General features: G+C 35.6%; 3 protein-coding genes across 3 annotated transcripts in view; all 3 read left to right on the plus strand.

Moving 5' to 3' along the window:
* LOC136818128 (mitochondrial inner membrane protease ATP23 homolog) overlaps positions 1–21,256 on the plus strand; it is a 27,008-nt gene continuing 5,752 nt past the window's right edge. The window contains exons 1-4 of the mRNA XM_067074485.1: positions 1–108; positions 2,816–2,928; positions 9,822–9,867; positions 11,151–11,235. Coding sequence (XP_066930586.1) covers positions 62–108; positions 2,816–2,928; positions 9,822–9,867; positions 11,151–11,235 — 291 coding nt within the window. The 5' untranslated portion in view covers positions 1–61. The remainder of the gene's footprint in view (positions 109–2,815; positions 2,929–9,821; positions 9,868–11,150; positions 11,236–21,256) is intronic.
* LOC136818060 (acid-sensing ion channel 5-like) lies at positions 13,082–15,896 on the plus strand. Its single transcript, XM_067074423.1, has one exon. It carries the CDS (start codon positions 13,315–13,317, stop codon positions 14,644–14,646), a length of 1,332 nt encoding a protein of 443 aa, XP_066930524.1. The 5' UTR covers positions 13,082–13,314; the 3' UTR covers positions 14,647–15,896.
* LOC136818126 (acid-sensing ion channel 1C-like) overlaps positions 18,039–21,256 on the plus strand; it is a gene marked incomplete in the record, with an annotated part of 6,161 nt that continues 2,943 nt past the window's right edge. The window contains 2 exon segments of the mRNA XM_067074483.1: positions 18,039–19,090; positions 20,335–20,503. Coding sequence (XP_066930584.1) covers positions 18,221–19,090; positions 20,335–20,503 — 1,039 coding nt within the window.

The following is a 21,256-nucleotide window of genomic DNA, read 5'->3' on the forward strand; positions in this document are numbered from 1 at the left end:
TTTGAAATAGCGCCCTATCGAAACTTTGTAGGTCAAAGTCCATTTACCATATGCGACCAGCATGGACACCGAAGAAAGAGAAAAGAATGGAAAAGCGTCCCCAATAAGGTGGGGGGCGTACGGCAATCTGGAATCCCGTCATCTCGTAAATTTTTCGAGGAAATCCCGTCATCCCGTGGTTTTTTTCCGAAAATACCGATCCCGTGAAGAATTTTCGTAAAACCAAGAAAGTTCCTTGGTCAAACTTGATAGTTTGGTAATGTGAACTCCAAAAATTTATATCATGAGTGACCGACCCTTTATTTCTTATTTGGCAAAAGACGTTTAGCTCACTCGTCAACCGTATGATTGTGATTTTGCCGAAAAACAACGAAAAAAGTGAAAATTAGTTCCCGGAAAAATTAGTTCCCTTAAGGTATCTCGACTTTTCAAAATTGTTGGACTGTACCAAAAAATTTAGAGGTTTTTCCGGACCATAGACGAATACATATATACAGACAGTATCTTATAAGACAATATCCTAAGACAACAATTTAGAGTTAATTTTGATTGATCGACCAAATTTCGAGGAGCGACCAACAAGGAAGAAAGATCCCTCGTCAAGAGCATTGTCCATGTTGATGGGCTCGTTCATCACTTCGTCCTCATTGCCTGATTCATCAAACTTATCAGGTTCTTCGGGTTCCTCTGGTTTTTCTGGTCGCGTTGTTTTAATTGGTTTTTCTGATTCCACTGGTCTTTCTGGTTCCTCTGCTTCTACTGATGATGACTCCTTCTGTTGATCGTCTTGGTTACGCTCAATTGTTTGATCTTTTTCGACTCTTTGATAAGCTTTTGTTGACTCAATCACTTCACTCAGTTTTGTCGTGTAAATGTAGTGTGGTAATGTCCCCATTTTCGCCTTGGTTGTTTCTTGACGTACCATTCTTTGTCGAACTGCTTTCGTATAATTGTTAGCCCAAGTTTGTAATTTTTCAACTTTCTGTTTATCCATTGGGATAGGAGATTTCTTTTTCGGAAGGAGCGCTGCCAACGTTTTGAAGTTGAAACTTCCTTCTGGAGGAGGATACCAACTCCCCTTTCTACTGGTAAAATAATAAGCCGACCAAGGGTTTGTTCGCTTGAGAGATTTTTTTATTGCACGCATGAATTCTCTTCCACATTGAAGCTGACTCATTAGAACATGTTTCACGTGTGTGGTGGAATGAAAATGCTCCAAAGACAGGGTCATCATGCTCAGAAAGTTGGCGTTGTTGAATTTAAACGACGAAAGATTCTCAATCAGTCTCGTAATGGACCATTCCGTCAGCTGCAATGACACGAACGACTTTGTAGACACGAACACTTGAGCACCAGTTAAGACAGCTGAAACATTGTTTCCGCTGGTCCGAATATCTTGCTCGAATCCAGAAATGATATTAAGTGACTGTGAAATCATTTTTAATCCATCCGGAAGAGCTTTGAGTTCGTAATCACCTAGAATATGTGGTGTTTTCAGCATTAAACGATTATACTTCTTAGAAAAAAATCACTGTAAAAATATTCGACTAAACGATACGTGCATGGAATGGTAAATCATAGTAACAGAAGGATCACTCCCCCTTCAATGGGTCAATCCGTTACGCCTATCCCCTTTGCTTAAAATGTATGGATGTACCTGTCCCAAGAAAAATGCCTTTTTTCAAGAACTTTCGCCAAAACAAATTTTGTACATATAATGGTGCAAGTTATTCCCTAATTTGGGTAATGTTTTAAATACTTACCAAATTACAAGTTCTGTCTCCAATCGTTACAAATTTCCCTTTAAAAACCCTTTACCCCGCCTCTTTAGGAAAATCTACCTTGCCTTATTATTTATACCTTCCCAGCTGGCACACAACGTTGTTTCTATTTTGTCTAACGTTATATATATGGAAGTTATGAACGTTAGATGGACGTTGAAACACCCGGGGGGCACTCGATTTTGAAAACAACCGTAATTTCGGCCAAAAATCAGGTCTCTAAAATCGGACCCTTACAGTGCCGGAAAGATTTGGCTGAAAATCGACCCTTACAGTGCCATTTTTCGAAATATTTTGCCCTTTTCAGGGCAAAATTTTTTGAAATTTCTCAAATTGTACCTCAAAATTTGGTATTTTCTCAAATTTTACACCCTTAGAGTGCACTTTTTCCCACTTGCTCACAAATCAACCCTTACAGTGCACTTTCTAAAGTCCAAAAAACCTATCCTTAAGGGCTGCACGTTCGTTAGGTCACTTACCTGGAGTGTCCCCCGGGTTGAAACAACGTTATGTGCCAGCTGGGTTACATTTTTAGGAAAGCTTTACCCCTCCCCCTTTCTAATAGGGTAGTTCACATTGAAGATTTAAAAGAGGAGGTTTAAGATGGCACAAACAAACACGTCATACCTTTCTTCTCATGAATAGAGAATGCTCTCAACAATTTGCCAATTGCCTCCAAAAACGTTGCTGTGTGGACCATTGTTGATACTATCTTTATACAAGACGTTTGTAGTCCACAATATAAAGAACATTGTCAAACAAGTATTCGAATATTTAAAGCCCCGTTTACACTTTAACTCTCTGGTTGTGGTGAGAATTTCGTACCGGCTGTACCGTCCTTCTATGATTTTCACCGAAATACCGTAGATTTTTACTCAAAATACCGTATCCCGAGATTGAGATCTGACAAATACCGTCACCGTGGGTCATCTGAAATCCCGTCATCCCGTAGTTTTTTTTCACAAATACCGTTATCCCGTGTTTAAAAAAGCCTTATCCCGGATACCGTGAAACCGTACGCCCCCCCCAATAAGCAATTTGACCTCACTGAACAAAGATGGTTCACTTATCAGAGCAAATAAACTGCAAGAAGACTCGAAGGAGCATACAAAATGCGTCAGCATGGTTGAAAAATCATGCGCTAAAGGTAACCAACTGTAGTGGCTTTGGCTTTTAATTTCTCAAAAAACGACACCAAGAGGATTTAGCTCTTTTTGACTCTTTCTGAAATAAGCAGGTACGTAGCAGTTTGAGTTGTGATTTAGCTAGTTATTCTATTTCCAATCTATACTGTTGTATTGACCAACTTTTTAGGGGGCCTGAACCTCTATTTTTCCAGGACATTGAAGTTGTTTCCTGGGTTGTGTCGTTGAAGAGATTTCCAGAAGAATTTAGATAATTCACTCTCCTAGTTTAAAGAAACAAAAGCATTTTAAAAGGTAAAAGTGTGACATAATACCGTAAAGTCCGGGTAATTTGCATCAGTGGAGGGAAACTTGCATAGCCATCAAATGACTGACCAATCAAAGCAGCAAAATTTCAAAACAAATGAACTATACGCAGCTCCGCTCGCAGCTCTACTCTACCATTTTTGTTTTGATTTAACTTTGTATTTTAATGACCAGACGGGTCATTCATTTGAGGGCTATGCATGTTTGCCTCCACTGATGCATGTTACCCGATCTCACGGTAACTCGCTCACTGTTGACTGTATGGCCAGAACTTTCTTGGGCCACTCTTGTGACTTGGCAATTTAGCTGGCAATATTTTGAACTTGAAAAAAGTCTCAGGTGTGACTCGAACTGGCTGGCACGCATGTGTCTAATTTGGAAATGCGTGTGTCAATGTTTGATCGGAGAAATAAGTTTTACCAATGTCTAGACTATATCTAAAGAATTAGTAAACCGTTTTAAGATCTGTAAAAAGCTCTCTACTCCCAAATAGTTCTAGAATAAACCCTGAAAATCCCAAGATGATTGATAAAATATTAAATCTTTAAAGAAAGATTGAAAATGAAAATTCATGAAGAAAAAACAAACCTTAAGCAAAGAAATTGCCTTTATAGCTCATTTTTCTATGAAAAATAGAAAAACTTTTGGATATTTGAGTTCCTTAAACATTGTAGAAAATCTTTTAGTACACATGGCAAAAGAAAAAGAAATAATTAAAACCTTAAAATCAACTGAATTCTTTTAATAATCATAAGATAACCATAAAAAAAACGCTCTTTCGCCATTTTGTTTTTTAAAAATGTGAAGTCGGAACTTCTTGTGACGTAACAAATAAATTTTCAACATCCAATGAAAATGTGCGATTTGTATCATGCGGTAGAAAAAAGTCATGTGACAGCAATTTCCGTAGAATGGCCGCTCCGTTATATTTATAGGATAAGAATACGAAGATCAGGGGGTTATATTATTAGCTGGGGCTTCGTGAGGCTATTATTATTGTTATTATTATCATTAATTTATTTGTCAACACAGGTCAGGTTCTTTATACAAAACTATATATACAAGCTATATACAATTCTATATATATTGGCAGTAAAAACTGATGTGGACCTGCAGGCTAAGAAACAAAAAAGTAAAACCGCTGCAAAGGCGAAATGTGTTTTATGCAAAATAAGACTAAGGCTAGGTTAATTAAAGTGTGTCTGAGAAATTAATGAAGAGGATTTAGAATATGTAAATCTTATGTGTTCCAAATGAATAATTTAAAATATGTATATGTTATGTTTTTATAAATATATAAAATATAAAAATAATAAATATGTTTTCGGTTATGATATATGATATAACTTTAGTAATAAATGAAGTCTTCGTGAAGAAGAGCTCTTCCTGTCATTTTAAAATTAACTTTTTCAAGGCAGTCTGATTTTTTCAGATCCTTCTTGAAGGATTTGAAATTGTCCATATTTTTAATTCTGTCTGGAATATTGTTCCATACAATAGCATTTCTGTAGCGAAATGAACGTTTGAAAGCAACATATTTGAATGGAGACATATCGATTTTCAGTGTATTGCGAGACTTTCTTGATTTCGTTTTAACAATCAGGTCAGAGAGTAATGGAGAACCAAGGTTGTTATGTATCTTGTAAACTTTACATGCAATACTTCGCTTGTAATAATAGATAATGGGTTTCCATTTGACACTGGCTAGGACAGCATTATCACGAACAGACTTTTTGACTCGATTTATGAACTGTGCAGCCTTTATGTGGACATTCTCGACATACGACATAAGATTCTCAGAACAATTTCCCCAAATGAGTATACCGTAGATAACAGAGGGTAATATGCCTTGAAAATATATTGTTGATAAGGTAGGGTATGGCATGTTTCTCATTTGATAAAGTTTGTTCAGTTTAATACTAAAAGATTTGGTAATTTTTCGAACATGCTCCTCCCATTCCAACTTGTCATCAATAGTAACTTCAATACAAATCACTCATATTGTTTACGTTGATGGAAAAACTTGCTGGTCCAATTAGAGATCCTTGCGGAACACCATATTCGACTCTTTCAAGGTTGGATTCGATTCCATTTAGTGATGTGAATTGCTTTCTGTTACTAAGGTAGCTCGTTAGGTATGAGAGAAAATCTCCAGATATTCCAGAAGCACTCATTTTCTTTAATAGGATTGGGTGTGACACGCTATCGAACGCCTTGCGAAAGTCGATAAACAGGACTGCGACTACCTCATTTTTGTCGATAGATTTCCTCCACTTTTTTGTCATATAAAGAAGTATATCTTCTGTGGCAGTCTGTGGAGCGTTGGGGGCGAAATCCCCATTGATGTTCTGTCTGCAGGTTTTGTTTTTGCAGGTGTGAGTTTAGCTGTGAGCAGACCAGGTGTTCAACAACTTTGCTAGGGATTGACAATAGCGATATTGGTCTATAGTTTGAGCAGTCTGATTTGACACCTTTTTTGTATACTGGTGTTACTTTAGATGTTTTCCACTTTGCTGGGAAAGTACCTGTGTTTAAGCTTTGCTTGATGACGTAATGCAAACTATTGATTAGCTAAGCTTTTAGGGCAATGTTTTTGGTTTTTCTGAAGCATACAGAAGATAGAGGAAGACCTACTGAAAAGGGGAAATTAGGGGAACAATTCTATCAAAAGTTATTGGCAAAGAAAGTCACCTTTTGAGGTCGAAATTATAGTTTTTCTTGCATAACTTTTTATTGCAGTACCCCCGTCCTATCCTGGTTTGACAACGGGTAGTCGAGTACATAACAAACATACGGGAATGTTTACACATGGACAGGATAAGTTTCCACGAAGCCCCAGCAAGAACAAAAGTTGGATTTAGCTGAAAATGGCTGAAATTGAATCTTTGATATATTTTTTTTGGTAAAAGCTATGGTAATTCTGTTTGGCTATATAAGAAGCTTATTTATTCCTTGTCAGGATACTTTTTATTTGAAATTGGTTGCTTTACCAGACAAAAAGATATTAAGTGTATTAAGTGGAAGCCATATAAAGATGAGAAAATCTGAATTTGGAAAACTTCTGTTCATACCAGCTAGTCATCAAACTAAAATAATTGAGAGCAGGCTAGAAGGATACATGTAGTTGAACTAAATGGTTTTAGTATGATTGACCACTAGGTACATGACATTTAGAAGATTTGTATATTATAAAAAGTCATTTAATTGTTGATTTAGTCCTCTAATCTTTAAATCTCTAAATTATCATTTTAATATGGCTTACACAGAGTGCAGATGTCTTGAATTTGGAACTTTGGATGTCAATACCTTGGGATAGAATTACTGTTGACAACTTTGACTTGAATTTTCCAAATGCTTTTCATGATAGCTTTGCCCTGACAAACTTTCATTTTTTGTGCCGGAATCCCTTTAATATCTTTTTGGGCTGAAAAATATATTTCAGTGATCAAAGTTCTTCCGTCTCATACGGATTTCCGTCTCATAGAAAAAACAGAAAAGTTTTCGGTCTCATTTAGAAATGGTTGTTTAGCAAGAAATAGTGATTTTATTATTATCTAGAATAATTCCATCAGAAAGAAATCTTGTATTAAAACTGTATGATAGGCATTTTAAGAACATTCTGAATTGTTTTAATTAACACATTTTAGTGCCTTTCTAGCCAACCTCTGGGGGGGTAAAATATCTGAAGATTTTCTGGCCCTCGGCCCCAACCATTGTGGGGCCTGTGGGTGTCACTGTATACCTAAATATCTCTATCAAATAATTTTCTGTCTCACAGAGAAAAAGTGCTTTTTGACCACTGATAATTAAAACACTGTAAATTAAGGAATATTTGCTGCCAACAAACGATAAACGAATAAACGATACTGTTCTGAAACTATGGAAAGAACATTTTCAATGTCATTTAAATACATCCTTTCCACGTGATGATTCCGCTATCAATTCAATAAACATCGATGGACAAATTCCTACACAAATTGAGCCCATCCTATTCTGTACCAGAGTGTATCTCACGATTATCGTAGCATAGTACACTCTGTGTGCATTGTCTGTTTGATAAAAAATTTCCCGTACGGAGACCTCTGCGATGAAGTATAATTTTAAAATAAAATGGCCGCCAAAATTACCACAATTGTAAACAAAGCGATGGGGTCCATGATTGAGGGTCACTTTCTAAGCAAGTTTTGGCTGTTTTTTTTAATTTTTTTGAGCCAAACTAAAAGCTAAACAGTAACGAAGACATAATCAAAATTGTCTAACAGAAAATTATTTTCCCATTACCTATATTTTCCATGTAGTCCGCCAAAGAATAATATAAACTTTTTAAAAAAAAGTTATGCCAACAAAACAAACTATAACCACTCTACATAGTTACATAGATCAAATGCAGTAAAAAAAATACTGAATTGGAACATAAAAACATACAGAGATACTCTGAGTATATATTCTTTTGCAAAGAACTGAAGCTAAAACCACTTTAAAAACAAGATTCCAATCAAACAACTTCTTTCTCACGTTCGTGAACTCAAAGATCTAAAATGTAAACAAAAAACATTCGATTTGTGCAAAAAGAGTTATCATGCAATAGAATGTCTTCATTTAGAGCTCTTTCAGTCCAATTATTAAAAAATAAGAAGCCAGTTTTGTCATGAAAACACTTTTTTTCGACAAACTTTCTGACAATTCTGACGGCCATTTTCTTTTCTCGCCTCCGATTTCTTGCCAAACTCCAACAGCACTCCATCGCAGCAGTTGGTTTGAGAAATCTCAAAGCAGAAAAGACAATGACAACAGACCCTCTACGGCAATGAATTTTGAAATTAGCCGTAGATATCGGGTTTGTGTACAGACAAAGCCCATCCATACTAACGAAATCGTAAACGCCCTCAAGAGAATGAAAAATAAAAAATTACCAGGTGTTGACCAAATCACCACTATGTATGACCGACCTGGATGTGCAATTCAAATTGATGGGAAATTAACTGAATGGTTTGTAGTCAACGTTGGTGTCCGCCAAGGCTTTATATTGTCTCCCACGGTCTTCAATGTATTTCTGGAATATGTTATGGATGAAGTGAAGAGCATTCCAGATGACCTAGAATTTGATGATACGCTATCAACTGATGTACTATATGCGGATGACGCTACCCTCATCGCTTTGATATTTGATAAACTTAAATTTTCTATAAATGAGCTTGATTCTGCCTGTAAAAAATGGGGCCTAAAAGTCAACGTGACTCGTTATTCATTGATGAAGAAGAAGATGAACACGATGCCAAATTCATCTTTCTCGGATCTGTTGTGCCTGATTTGATGATGTGTTAAGAAGAATAGCCCTAGCCTCAGCTGCCTTTGGTAAACTAAAGAAAAATGTATGGTCAAGAAACCACCTATCTCTACGAATCAAATCGAGACTCTTCTACGCACTCACCATACCTGTGAAACTTGGTCTTTAAAGAAAAAAAATATCTCAAAGCTTTCAGTCTTTCAAAACAACTGCCTCAGAATCATGGCTGGGAAACGCTGAATCGGCAAAGCGTACTCTTGGTGTCAAGATGGATATCCTTGAAATGATCAAAAGGAGGAGAATGAACTGGTTTGGTCACATCGCAAGAAGATACCCCAATATCAACTATGTTCACAAGGCTTATAAGCGTGATTGTAAGGAAAAAGATGGAGCGATCTAATCCGAGAAGACACAGGGATCACACTTCTTACTGCTGAGCGCCGTGTCCGTGACAGAGAAAAGTGGAAGCTCTTGTCCTGATCGTCGAGCACTCTTTGATGGAATCATCTATCACTTATTGACTATCGAGTCCAAATCTTTAAAAAGTGACTTTAAAAAACTATTCTGCAAAAAAATAAGGTGTAGACGAATTAACGTACATCACTCTTGTTAAAGTTAAGGATTCTTTTTTTATGTGTGAGAAGTTATGAGCAGTTTATTGGACCATGCCTATTGACGGGAGGCTACTGCCATCATCAGCATAATCTTTTTGCTTTAATCGAAAGTTAATTTATTCATTTTATCTTTACTATTATAAACTATCTACCAAACCATGTCTTTATTCGACATTCAATGGGGGAAAACTAGCCTGAAAGTACAAAACTAGGTCACAGTGTGGATCTAAACCACACTGAAACGACCGCCTTCCATCACGCATCACGCTCGCGAAAGAGCGCACGCACATTATTAACGCCTACATGTCATCTCCAGTACATTTTAGATTATTCATTGAAAACAGATTACAATATAGTCATTTTTCATGTCTCGATTATTCAATTCCGAATAAAAGACATTCAGGGAAAAAAAAGAGAAACACCTGGGTAATCTAGTTAAAAAAACCGAAAGTAAATGGCAGACAAAGTAATGAGCCAAGGCAAAACGAGATTAGCGTACCACTATGAAAGAAACCGCCTCCGGCGGTCGATAAGCAAGTTAGTATCCCTAAGTTTCAGGTATTCAGATGATGTCGAATTTGTCAGTGACCAAACAAAAATTTGGCTACTCTTCTCCTTTGACCGTTGTTTGAAGAATGTCAAAAGAAACATTTAGTTTTTTAGAAATCTTTTTCCATTAAAATTTTAGGAATGTACGTCAAAGTATTGTTGGATGGACTAAAGAAACTTGGATGGTATGTTCTTTTTCTTCTTTTTTTTTTTGGCTTGTTTCATGCAGTGGGCTCTGCAAGAAAAGAATATATCATTTTTCAGTTTGACTCCCCTAGACAATGGGACTCTACCCCCGGATAAGAATTAGGAATGAGATAGGAATTTTGGCCATCGAAGGTGTTAATTGACCCCCAATGTAAGAACATTTTCTGGAAGAACCCAAATTTAAAACCGTTGAATTTTTAAAAAGAAATCCTCATGTCATTGTCTGATCTGACGGAATATTAATTTACGAGAGAAAATATTCGAGAAATTAATAAACAAATAAAAAGTTTGAAAGTTGGGAAATGAATAGAAACTCTTTCGTAACTTTAATATGTCCAAAAAAATCATTTTTTTTAATTAGGGCCGTTACAAATGTGACAAGTTCTTGTTATATGTAAAGCCTCTTTGAATTCTCTTTGATTCTAAATTTCCTACTTTGTAAAAGTTTTGGCCAAGTAAAAAAGTGAGAGCTTGCGTCGTAGGGAGATCTCAAGTTAGAGTTACTCATTTGCATTAATAACCTGGGCTGTCTTTTTGTGTATTTTTCTCTGGTCTTAGTATGATTCGAGACAACGGTGGCTCTTTTTTATTTAGTTCTATTCAGTTGCCTTCTGCTGGCCGTTGAAACAGAGTATAGCGCCAGCCCCCCTTCTAGTTTAGGGTTACACCCTAAATTTTTCCCAAAAAAGGACGGAGCTGGAAGTACACCACTTTTTCGGGGGAACCTATGTAGTTGGAGGGAGCTAAAATCTCAGCACTTAACGTGGGGGCTAAAATAATTCAGCTTAATAGTTGGCTTTAATTACCGAAATTGAAGTTCGTGAATCTGAATCGGCGCAATATTTTTATAAAAAGTGTGCATAATATCTTATTTTAAACTTAGAACTGAGCGCAATTTACATTGGAAAAAACTTTTTTACTGGATCAATTTTTTGAAAGTGTCTAGGGTCAAAAGTCCTGGGGGCTAACAAAAAATTCATAAATCTTTGGGGGGACTTAAAACTCAGGGGGGCCTAATTTTTGTCTGGGACCTAAACCCAGGCTAACGCTATGCAGAGTTTGTTTAGCTTAGATACTATTTAGATACTATCATCGGCCAAAGAAAAAAGTATTCATGACCATGAATCGCCAATCTAGATGTTTCATTCGTTCGGTCCAAGCACATTTTAATGGATTTAACCATAATACTTACTTTGCCAAGTATCCGCAAGCTTAATTGAAACTCACCAAAATCCTCCACGTTGTTTTTCTTCTTATTTAGTGACACTGGTTTAGATACGAAGAATATTTGCTGTGAACCATGCGAACCCCGTTTGACTGCTGCTTTCGATACTGATCGAAAAGAAGTAGGTACACGTTTTTTTATAAGAACATCCAAAATTTTTGAAGCCTCCGGATGTTCTTAACTTTTTGAGTTTTGAGCCTTCCTATTTTTACCATTTTTTGAGCAATTTTGCCCATTTTTCTAAGAAACCGGCTGTTTTGGAGTCGGCAAAGCCTTAAAATGTTCTTAACTTGTTCTTATTATTTTGGCCATCGAAGCCTTATGTTCTTATAGAACAAAGTTTGAAAAATTAAATCTTGTCGTCAACAGGCGCTATTCTAATGTTAGTTTTGGAATTCAAACGTTCAAAAATCGGGAATCTGTGAGGAGTTACGCTGTCTAGTGTGTAAAAGAATATGATATCTATGGTACATCTCCGTAAAGTCTTCTGTGATTTACTGACACGTGTTCACTGAACCACAACATCTAAGGCTTGAGTCCTTTTTATTAGTCTTTTCAGAGAATTGACTTGTTCAGACTACGAACTCTTTAAAAACTCTAGACCTAAGTTAGGACTTAGAAACTTGCTATAGCTCCATGAAACTATGCTCATTACTGGCTCGTATTTGGTGGGGTGATCTCATTCTGAAAAGTCGACCCCAATATATTGATGGAAAAGTTTCTTTTATTACTGCAAAATGCAATATCCGAGCGAGAGAGAGAAATTCAAAAATTTGTAAATTAGTGTCAACAATACATCAAAAGTATTTCAACAGAATAACTCCATTTTTCCTTCATTTATGTTCACAATACAAAACATCAAGTTTTTGATTTTCCTTAGATATATTTTAATTACGTGTATACTGTTCCTCCGTGTAGAAATTAATTTGGAGTGGTTGAAAATCACACAGAACAAGAAGTCGATATTTTTATCTAATTTTTGTTTATTTTTAAAGCTTACCAAAACAGCGATAGTAACAGAATGCACTCGAAGTTTTTATAGAGTATAAGAAACAATAACCAAAGAAACAGTCGTCATTCATTTTGATTACCTTTGTAAATGACGTTGCCAAAAACACATAACCTTTCATCAATGCTTATTTCGTGTAATACACATTTTCTTTATAAGAACATCCAAGTCTTCGAATGTTCTTAATTTTTTGTTATTCAAGCCTTAAAATGCTCTTCACTTGTTCTTGACATTTCGGCCATCGAAGCCTTATGTTCTTATATAGTTTGCTCTTATAAAGAAAACGTGTATTGAGTTTAGGGGGTTTAGCCATATAAAAGGGAGAGAAAATTATAAACTTTCGTTATGAATTTTTTGATCGTTTAAAAAATAATCGAAGCTCTATCTGCGAAAAGAAAATTTAAGTCAGATTTAAGCCTGATGAATTCACCACCTTGCGCTTCACAGAGTGTTATCGGAAATTGTAAAAAGAGCTCTCTTCATTCTGACTTTTTCTTCTCAAAAATATTTGTAATGACCATTTTGGAATAAACTCAATTTAGTATTAAAATTTAATAGAATGAACTATAATCATTTAGAGACCCTGCTGTAAATCAGGAAAGAGAGCTGTGGTCCTTATTTTAAGTTGGTTGTTCTCGTGTAAGATCCTTATTGAAGATGGACCAATGAAGAGGAAAATGAGCTTGTTCGAATTAACATTTTTATAAATAAAAAGGAAAAATTTTCCTGATAGGATACAAGTTAGTTTTTAATGAATGCCTTGGGAGGATTTTAATTGAAATTGTGACGCAAAGAGTAGGCTGGCTCCTTTTATCGCTATTCAAATTCATCTAAAAATGATCAGCAGACTTTTGATTGGACCTGGATATGCTCAAACTCTCTTCATTATGCCTTCGTAATCAATTCTATTGGTATATGAATGACATGCTGAATATTTTCATATCTGATATTTTGAAGTTGGTTTATCTTATTCTTAAAATTTTCAAGATCCAATATTTTTTTTTTCTCTTTCTTTTAAGATTTCAGCCCAATTATAAATTTTGAATAAAAACTATACAAAAATATAATTTAAAGTTTCGTTGAGAATTTGAACAGCTGTGTTTTTGAGAAACAAGTTTATTTGGAAACTGTTGAAATTTGATGACTTGTCTTGTCAAAGTCTATTCACAGGAAGGTTGATCAAGACTTAAGATGGGCAAAATGTTTAAAGACAAAGTTCTACCATTCGTGACTGCGGTCAAAGCTAAGAATGCTTGGAAAGAGGAAACTGTCCATAAGCGTGATAACTATATTGAGAATGTGACAGTTCATGGCGTAAGCAAAGCAGTCAATTCTAAACGAAGTGAAAGATATTTCTGGATTTCTTTGGTGATTTCTTGTGTCTTTGCATTGAGTTATGGTTTATACCTCATGGTGCATAAGTACCGTTCGCGAGAAGTGAATCTTCATATCCAAGATCAAATCCATGATAAATTAGAATTACCAAGTATTACAATTTGTAGTAACAATCGAATCAAATTTGATTATGTTCCTGGTGAACAAGGACCCGGAGACTTGACGACAGCTTTTTCCGAAGGATTTTATGAATTTGCATCTAAATTTCCACCATTCTGCGCTCGTTTTAAGGGACATTGTAATTTTACCGAAGAATTTTCGACTTTCAGTCGGAACGATCCTTGCGTGACATGGAATATGGATGGCCTGATCAAGCAGGAGTTACCAGGGCTGAACTCTGGTGTTAGAATGATGTTTTTCGTCAACGAAACATCGGATCGCATGCAACAGGGTTTTATTGAAAATTCTATCTCAGTTGTTATCCATTTCGCCAGAGAATACCCATCAATATATTTTGATCGTCTCGAATTAACACCTGGTGTTGAAACCAGAATCGAGTTATCCAAGAAAATGTTTTTGCGGCTGCCTGAACCATATCCATCTAACTGTCGCACAGACAATGCTTTCATGGATATTACAAAACGATGGAGTTACACGCGCACTAGTTGTTTAGAGCTTTGCTACAATCGACAAGGTTTAAAAGAATGCGGTGATGTTTTACAGCCTCGTTTTCGCTGCCTAATCCCTGATTGGATGTACCAAAAGTATAAGCAAAATCGTACGGTAGCCGATATCAATGCGTGCTATTTTACATTGTTTCAAAATTTCGATCTATCGAATAACGAGATCTGTGATTGTCCATCCGCTTGTTCAGAAGTAATCTACTCGCGACGTGTCCATACTGTCCCGATGAATGAAAAACAAATATTCCAACAGTTAGATTATTACGACGTAAATGTTGGTGATCAGCAGAAATTCAAGGAATCGTTGTTTGTTTTCTCCTTCTATTACCCAAGGCTTGGGTTTGAACTGGTGTCCGAAAAACCAGCCTATGTATTGTCCGATGTCGCTAATGATTTCGGAGGGTTGCTGGGACTTTGTATTGGTGCTTCAATTATGTCACTTTTTGAACTCATCATTATTTTTTGTTTGAGTGTCTTCCCTAAATGGCAATTTAAGGGAAAGTAAAAACTTTCATTGATTTTCTCCGTTGGAAGGGAGCTTTAAAAGTTGTAAATGGTGCGTTTCTGTATTTCTCTAATCGATGGCCTCGCCGTACGATGTATCATTGATGAAACTGATATATAATGTAATCTATTCAATGCTGGCTGGTATGACTTTCAAAGCACGGCTAAGAAAATCAACCTTGCACAAAAGGTCACGTGATGAGATATTTGTAAATCCGGACAAGTATAACAAACTTATTAACAGTATTGGTAATAATATTTCCAAAACATACGATGAACTTGAAAGAACTCTGGTTTCGCATCTTTTTCTTTATTTTCGTCCAGACAGGATGAGTAACGACGATATAAGTGCGGTTTAACGTGACTAAAATGTACGAAATACGGAACGTTCGACTGGTTGTAAAAATGCGAATAATCTTTATCTATGTAGTGACTATCCATGTTAAATAAATCATTGTATATTTTAGCGTCTTTACCTTCTCTTAAAACCCAATTAAATATCTCCATGTCTAAGATACTTTCCTTGTTACGATATAGATCATTCAAATTCTTCGATAGTGCGAATTGGAATCTATCGCTAAGACTTTTACTTAAATCTGCCACAAAGATGCTTGATGTTAACCATTTTTTGGGGAAATACCAATTGCAGTATGATGCTCCAATATTGTGAGGGTTTAAGCTCTCTGTAAGCAATGGGTACGGGTCCTTAAAGAAGACTCCATCTACATCAGTGAAGACAACTCGGTCATATTGTTCATATAACCGAAACACTTCAAGCTTTATGAAACAGTCTGAGAAATAACCATCGTGGTTCCTCAGCTTCAAAGAGTGCTTTTTGACTGGGATAAGTTGTATTCTTTTGAATCGATGTAACGTCTCTTTGAATCTGTATCCCTTATCATGTAAGATAACGAAATCCACTTCACAAAGACGCTGATATTTGACTTGTAAGATATGCAAGTTGACATAAAGGTAACATTCGTACTCTGGCTTCGATCGAGTGATGTAAAACACGAACGCTAAGTTTCTTTGTTTAGCTACAGCGTTAGGTTTACATTTCTTCGTTTGGTTCTCCTTCGTCTGTGCTTGAACTTCATCTTTGTTGATACACGTGCTTCTTATAGGTGTCTTCAATATCTTCTTAGGTGCCGAGAAAATTTGTAAATAGATGAGGGTGCCTTGTAAAACAACAAGAAAAACGAAGAAATAAATATAAACAAATTTTCGACAACAGGCTATTGCTGATACCATTTCTTCAGGAAATGAAATTCATTCCCGAATTCATTCTCAATAGAAAAAAACTTTCAATAATATTCTCAAGTATGCGTGTTTTGCAATATTGATCGATTGTGATTGTGTTATTCATATTTTATGATACATACTTCATTGTGAACAATGGGAATATTTCATTAAACTCAGATACATTTCTCTGTTGGCTAAGCGGTACTCTTACAATCAAAAATATAATAGATATTAAATATTGAATAAACTTGATGCGTGAGCTCCAAAGGAACATTCAATCTTCCCCATGAAAAACTAATTCAAGATTTTTATTCTGTCTGCATTAGCAAGCTACAACTAATTTTAATTTGTGCCACCCTTCTTTTCAATGCATCTTTCATATGAAGTTCAGATGAGCTATGTTCGTGACTCGTTAAAGAAACTCGGGGAAATTAACGTCATATTATTATATCATACGGTTGATTCTAAGCGGGCAAATAATGGGCTCTTCCAGAAAAAATCCGTTCATGGGGGGTGGAGGATATATTAGTTTTTTCATGCATTACCCCTAGACATTTTGATTTTTAACCCCCTGGACACGGGTTATACCCCTGGACAAACATCAAATCAACCCCGTGGACACAAAAAATTACCCCTGGACATTTGAATTTACCCCCTGGACATTGCAATTTTTTGGTATTTTTTCAATACCCCTGGACAATTCATCCTCCACCCCCCATGAACGGATTTTTTCTGGAAGAGCCCAATGTGACATATGAATAAATCGTCTCACAAGCGATTAAAAGAAGTAATTGAACGGTCTTGGGGTGTCCCGAACGAACGTTCATGAAAGTTCCATAGCACTCATTGAACGCACACAAGCGCTCTGGGCCCTCCTTAAAGTTTTGGAATGTTCTCAGACATCCCCGAACTAGTATAAATAAGAGCAAACGATCAGACAAGTTTAAGAAAATTATTCTCTAGTTTCTTTGCTTTTAGCTTTTAATTGTCAGAAAATAATATTTGGGGATGGTTACATTTTCATAGCAGTATTCAATTCGTTATATCTAATCTCTCTTTAATTGAACTAAATTATTGGTCCTTTAAGGTGGAATTTCGCATAAAATACCCTCAATATTTCAAATCTTTCTCTAATTCTAAAAAAATTCTCGGTTCCTTGAATTCGACTTAGAAAGAAAGTCGACAGTAATCTTTTTCGTATTTATGACCAGAAAGAGGAGGAGTCCGTTAAACAATTAGCTGACCAGGAAACTTTTGAATTATGAATGTCATAACAACACGTAAACAATTTTTCGTGTAAACAATAACAACAACATTAACTCCAGGGGATCTCAATGATTTTCTTCTCTCCAGGGATGAGGATCATTGAGCCTTTCATTGAGAAAGTTTTGAATCCTATTTGAGAGCTATGACTAGGAGTTTACTTTTTTTTGACAATAATAAATATGACAGATATGATTTCCTTTTCTTTTAATGTTCTTTATAGTACCGTTAGCTTAGATCATTTGTAGAGCTTACTTTTCTTTTATCGGGTACGGATCGCTTAAAATCAAGCCTCCGTCCTGTCTTTGAAGACGGGACATTTTAATATTTTAACTAAATTGACCTACAATTTTGCTTAAATTTAGCTATTCCATATGATGCGCCCTATGTTGCAAAACTATGATAGTCTCGCAACCAAAATAAAAATAAATCGCTATCGAAAAACGTCTTTTTCCCACCTTTAAAACTTCAATATTCGCTATCGAAAAGGTCGATTTTCCGCTATCCAAAAGGTCGATTTTTCGCTATCAAAAAGAATGATTTTTCGCTATCGAAAAAGGTAGATTTTTCGCTATCGATAAAAGTAGATTTTTCTCTATCGAAAAAGGTAGATTTTTTGCTATTGAAAAGGTAGATTTTTCGCTTTTTTTTATATTTTTGGGCCTCCTTGTTATTATATAATATTTGTTCTCAAAAAAAGGCCAGCATGGTATAACATCATTGTCATCAAAAAAGAGACTCTTATCTTGAGAAGCCATTTCATTTCAAAAAGAATAGTAAAAAAATTGTCCCCTGATGATAAGAAGGGTTAATTTTGTACAGTGAAAATGAAAAAGAAAACAGTTTTGAATTGAAAATTTTAACATTAAACACAAAGGGTAAAATCCTCATTAGTAGGTACCCGAAAGAAAATTCTCCTTTTTTCAAAATGACAAGTGAGATATAATACAAAAACGAAAATAAAGACAAGCCTTGAACTTTTTTAAGGCTTCTTCTCTGTGAGAGAGAAAAAAGATGTTGTTCTCGCTAGCATCAGCAAAATATTAAAAAAGGAAGTCTCTTTAAATAAAATGGTTCATGATTTTTTACTACTACAAGTGAAGAACAGCGTCATGAATCAGGAAAAAGATGAAAAGCCAAGGAAAAGCGTCGCAGCCAAATGGGAAGACTTTTGTAGTGAAACAACCCTGCATGGTTTCCGAGCTGCTTTCTACTCCAAAAATATCTACAAGCGCTACTTTTGGAGAGTTTTACTGGTGTGTGCAACGGTTCTCGCTATTTTTCTCTTTTACGGCGTAGTGGATGCTTACAAGAAATATGAATTTAAAGTATCAAAGGAAATCAATTTCAGTATGGATGACATCGAGTTTCCCAGAGTCACAATATGTAATCTGAACTCCCTATCCAAAATGAAGTTGGTTCAATTAGGATTCACTGAAGAGGCTGATGATTTGATTGATTTTTACCATAAAATGCGAGCCATGACTTTGAATATATCTGATCCAGACACGAAACGTATCTTGAATCTATTTTACGCAAAAGGTATGAACACGACACATGAAATTATATCGGCTTTTGATCTCGGCAAAAACGAAATGCTAAATGATGAATTCTTGGCAAAATTAATTCCAAAAGGTGTTTGTAGTTTCGAAGACCAAAAATGCAATATGGACAATTTCACTGAAATTTATTCGACAAAATTTGGTAAATGTCTTGTGTTTCCTCAAGAAGATAGCCAGCCTTTAATGAGCACTACCCAGGGTGATGGTCTTTCTCTTTTCCTGAACATTCACGAGGATGAGATGCTGGATAGTCGTTCCATAGCCAATGGTTTAGTGGTATTCATACATCCCCATGAAGAAACATTCCAATCAGCTTTATCAAAGAGGATCTTTATTCAACCTGGAACAATAAGTGATATTCATGTTACTGTCAGCAAGGTATTTCTGTTATGTTTTGACTTTTAAACGCTCTTGTTTTTTTTATCTACGGAGTTGAAAATTATTACTCCAAATAGTTTTCTTTGCTTGACAAAAGAAAACCTATATTTTCATTTTACCTTTAAAAGATACGTTGTCTTTACATTGGTATCGGTTCCGTTGTTTTGTTTTGTTTTGTTTTTTAGGTGCCTAATAAACGCCCTCCCTTTGTTAATTGTCCGATTTTTGTCCAACTCCCCCCCCCCCCCGTCAATCTTTTTTTGAAAATTTTTTTAACTGTCAAAGAAAAGTCGCTTTTGCTTTAAATCAGGGGGGGGTCGGTAGTAAAATCTCAGACATATATGAGTAGTAAAAGGATTTTTACGAATTTTTACATACCACCACCCAGACTCTTGGAAGAGATATTTTTTACTACCCTGGTAGTAAAAGTTTTTGGGACAATTTGTCATGGAGACCACCTATTTTTTGGTTGCTTTTCGGACTGATTTTGCAAAAAAAGCTGAAAAATGATTATTTATGTGACACATTTTTCACGTAGTGCAAAAATTAATGTTTTGCACTTAGAATTAAAGTCTTTTTTATATTGACAAAAAATTTCGAGAATTTTTTGTTTGCAGCAAACAACTTTCCAACAGAAAATTTTTTAAAATTATAAAAATTTTCAGATTTTTTCAGAAAAGTCATCCAAAAAATTTAAAGAATTACAAAAATAGCTAAAATTTGCTAATTTTACCAGTCTTAACTACCCAGGTAGTAATTTTTTTTTCAAATTTAACACATAGATACCACCCATTTTAGTATTTAACTACCCTGGTTAGTAAAAAATTTTTTCGATTTTTCGTCACACCACCACCGTAGTAAACGTCATTATGTCTGAGATTTTACTACCGACCCCCCTGTTTAAATAGCCTGGGTTTAGAAGTCTATAATTACCGAGCACTTAAATGAATTATACGGTGTTATATACACCCGACTCGTCTGAAACTGATGTCAGCAAAATTTTAATAAAAGAGTCCTTTCAAATTTGTAAATAAAAGGAAGAAAAAAATCTTGCTCCACATTTTTCTTCATTCATTACAAAAGATTCTATTATTTCAATCTGCTGAATCAACATACATTATAACTATGTAAAAGGTCAATGGCTTTAAAGAGGTACAATTTCAAAAACCCCCGGCAATTAGCCCACCTGGGAGTATAAACAGACTTGAATTGGATTTTTAAAATTATACCCTCTTTTCTTCCAGCTTCGATCATTACCAGCACCTTACAAGACCGATTGTGGAAAGAAGGCACTTCGATTCATTGATGAAAGTTATGGATACTCGGCAAATTTGTGTGCAATCGATTGCATTTCTGAAATGTATTATAGTACATGTAAATGCTTACCTTCAGAGCTAAAAATGTTTGTTGAAGGTATGACTACTCCTTTGACTCTTACACGAGGTTATTGAGTACAATGTGTAAAGCAATCTAATGCTCCAAAGTATGGCTTACGGTAAAAAGGATTTGATAAGATACAGAAAATCTCCCATATTTGTTTTTTATAAACAAGTGTCTGTTGTTGTCAACTGTTGTCAACTGCTCGTGTATGCTTAAGTTCTCAAAGCATCCAGGCATAGCTTATGCTTATTATATGCAAAGTTTTTCAAAAAAATTCAAAAAAATTTCAGAAATTTTGTTTAGATTTTGGGAGCAGTTGAATGTAGCTAGCCGTGGAATCTGGTGGAATGTCTTTTTGGACCTACCTCCGGGTACCCCGGTGGAGGTTCTATAAATTAACCCATGTCCGTCCGTTCGTTCGTCCGTCCGTCCGTCTGTTACCAGCTTTTCTCAGGATTGGCTCATTAGTTTTTTCTGATTTTTTGCACAATGATGCAAAATGGCAATGCCCAGAACGTGACGAAGCCCGATTTTTGAGAAAAAATTTATTTGGCCAAATTTGGGCCAAAAACTACCTAAAAATAGGGTTTTTTGGACTTTGTGCAAAATCCTGTCATTACTTTTTTCTGATTTTTTGTACAAAAATGGAGGGCAAGATTCTCTAAAGAATGGCTGAAGTGGTTTTTCCCGGAAAATTCTTATTCGCCTTAAAAAACGGATTTTCCGTATTTTGGGGAAATTCCCTTTAACCAAAATAAAAAATATAGCTTTCTCAATGTTGGACTC

The sequence above is a fragment of the Clytia hemisphaerica genome, unplaced genomic scaffold (assembly GCF_902728285.1).
Source record: "Clytia hemisphaerica strain Z4C2 unplaced genomic scaffold, Clytia hemisphaerica genome assembly, whole genome shotgun sequence".
Taxonomy (NCBI): domain Eukaryota; kingdom Metazoa; phylum Cnidaria; class Hydrozoa; order Leptothecata; family Clytiidae; genus Clytia; species Clytia hemisphaerica.

Coding starts and splice junctions, on each gene's coding strand:
- LOC136818060 (XM_067074423.1), top strand. CDS start 13,315: ATGGGCAAAATGTTTAAAGACAAAGTTCTACCATTCGTGACTGCGGTC.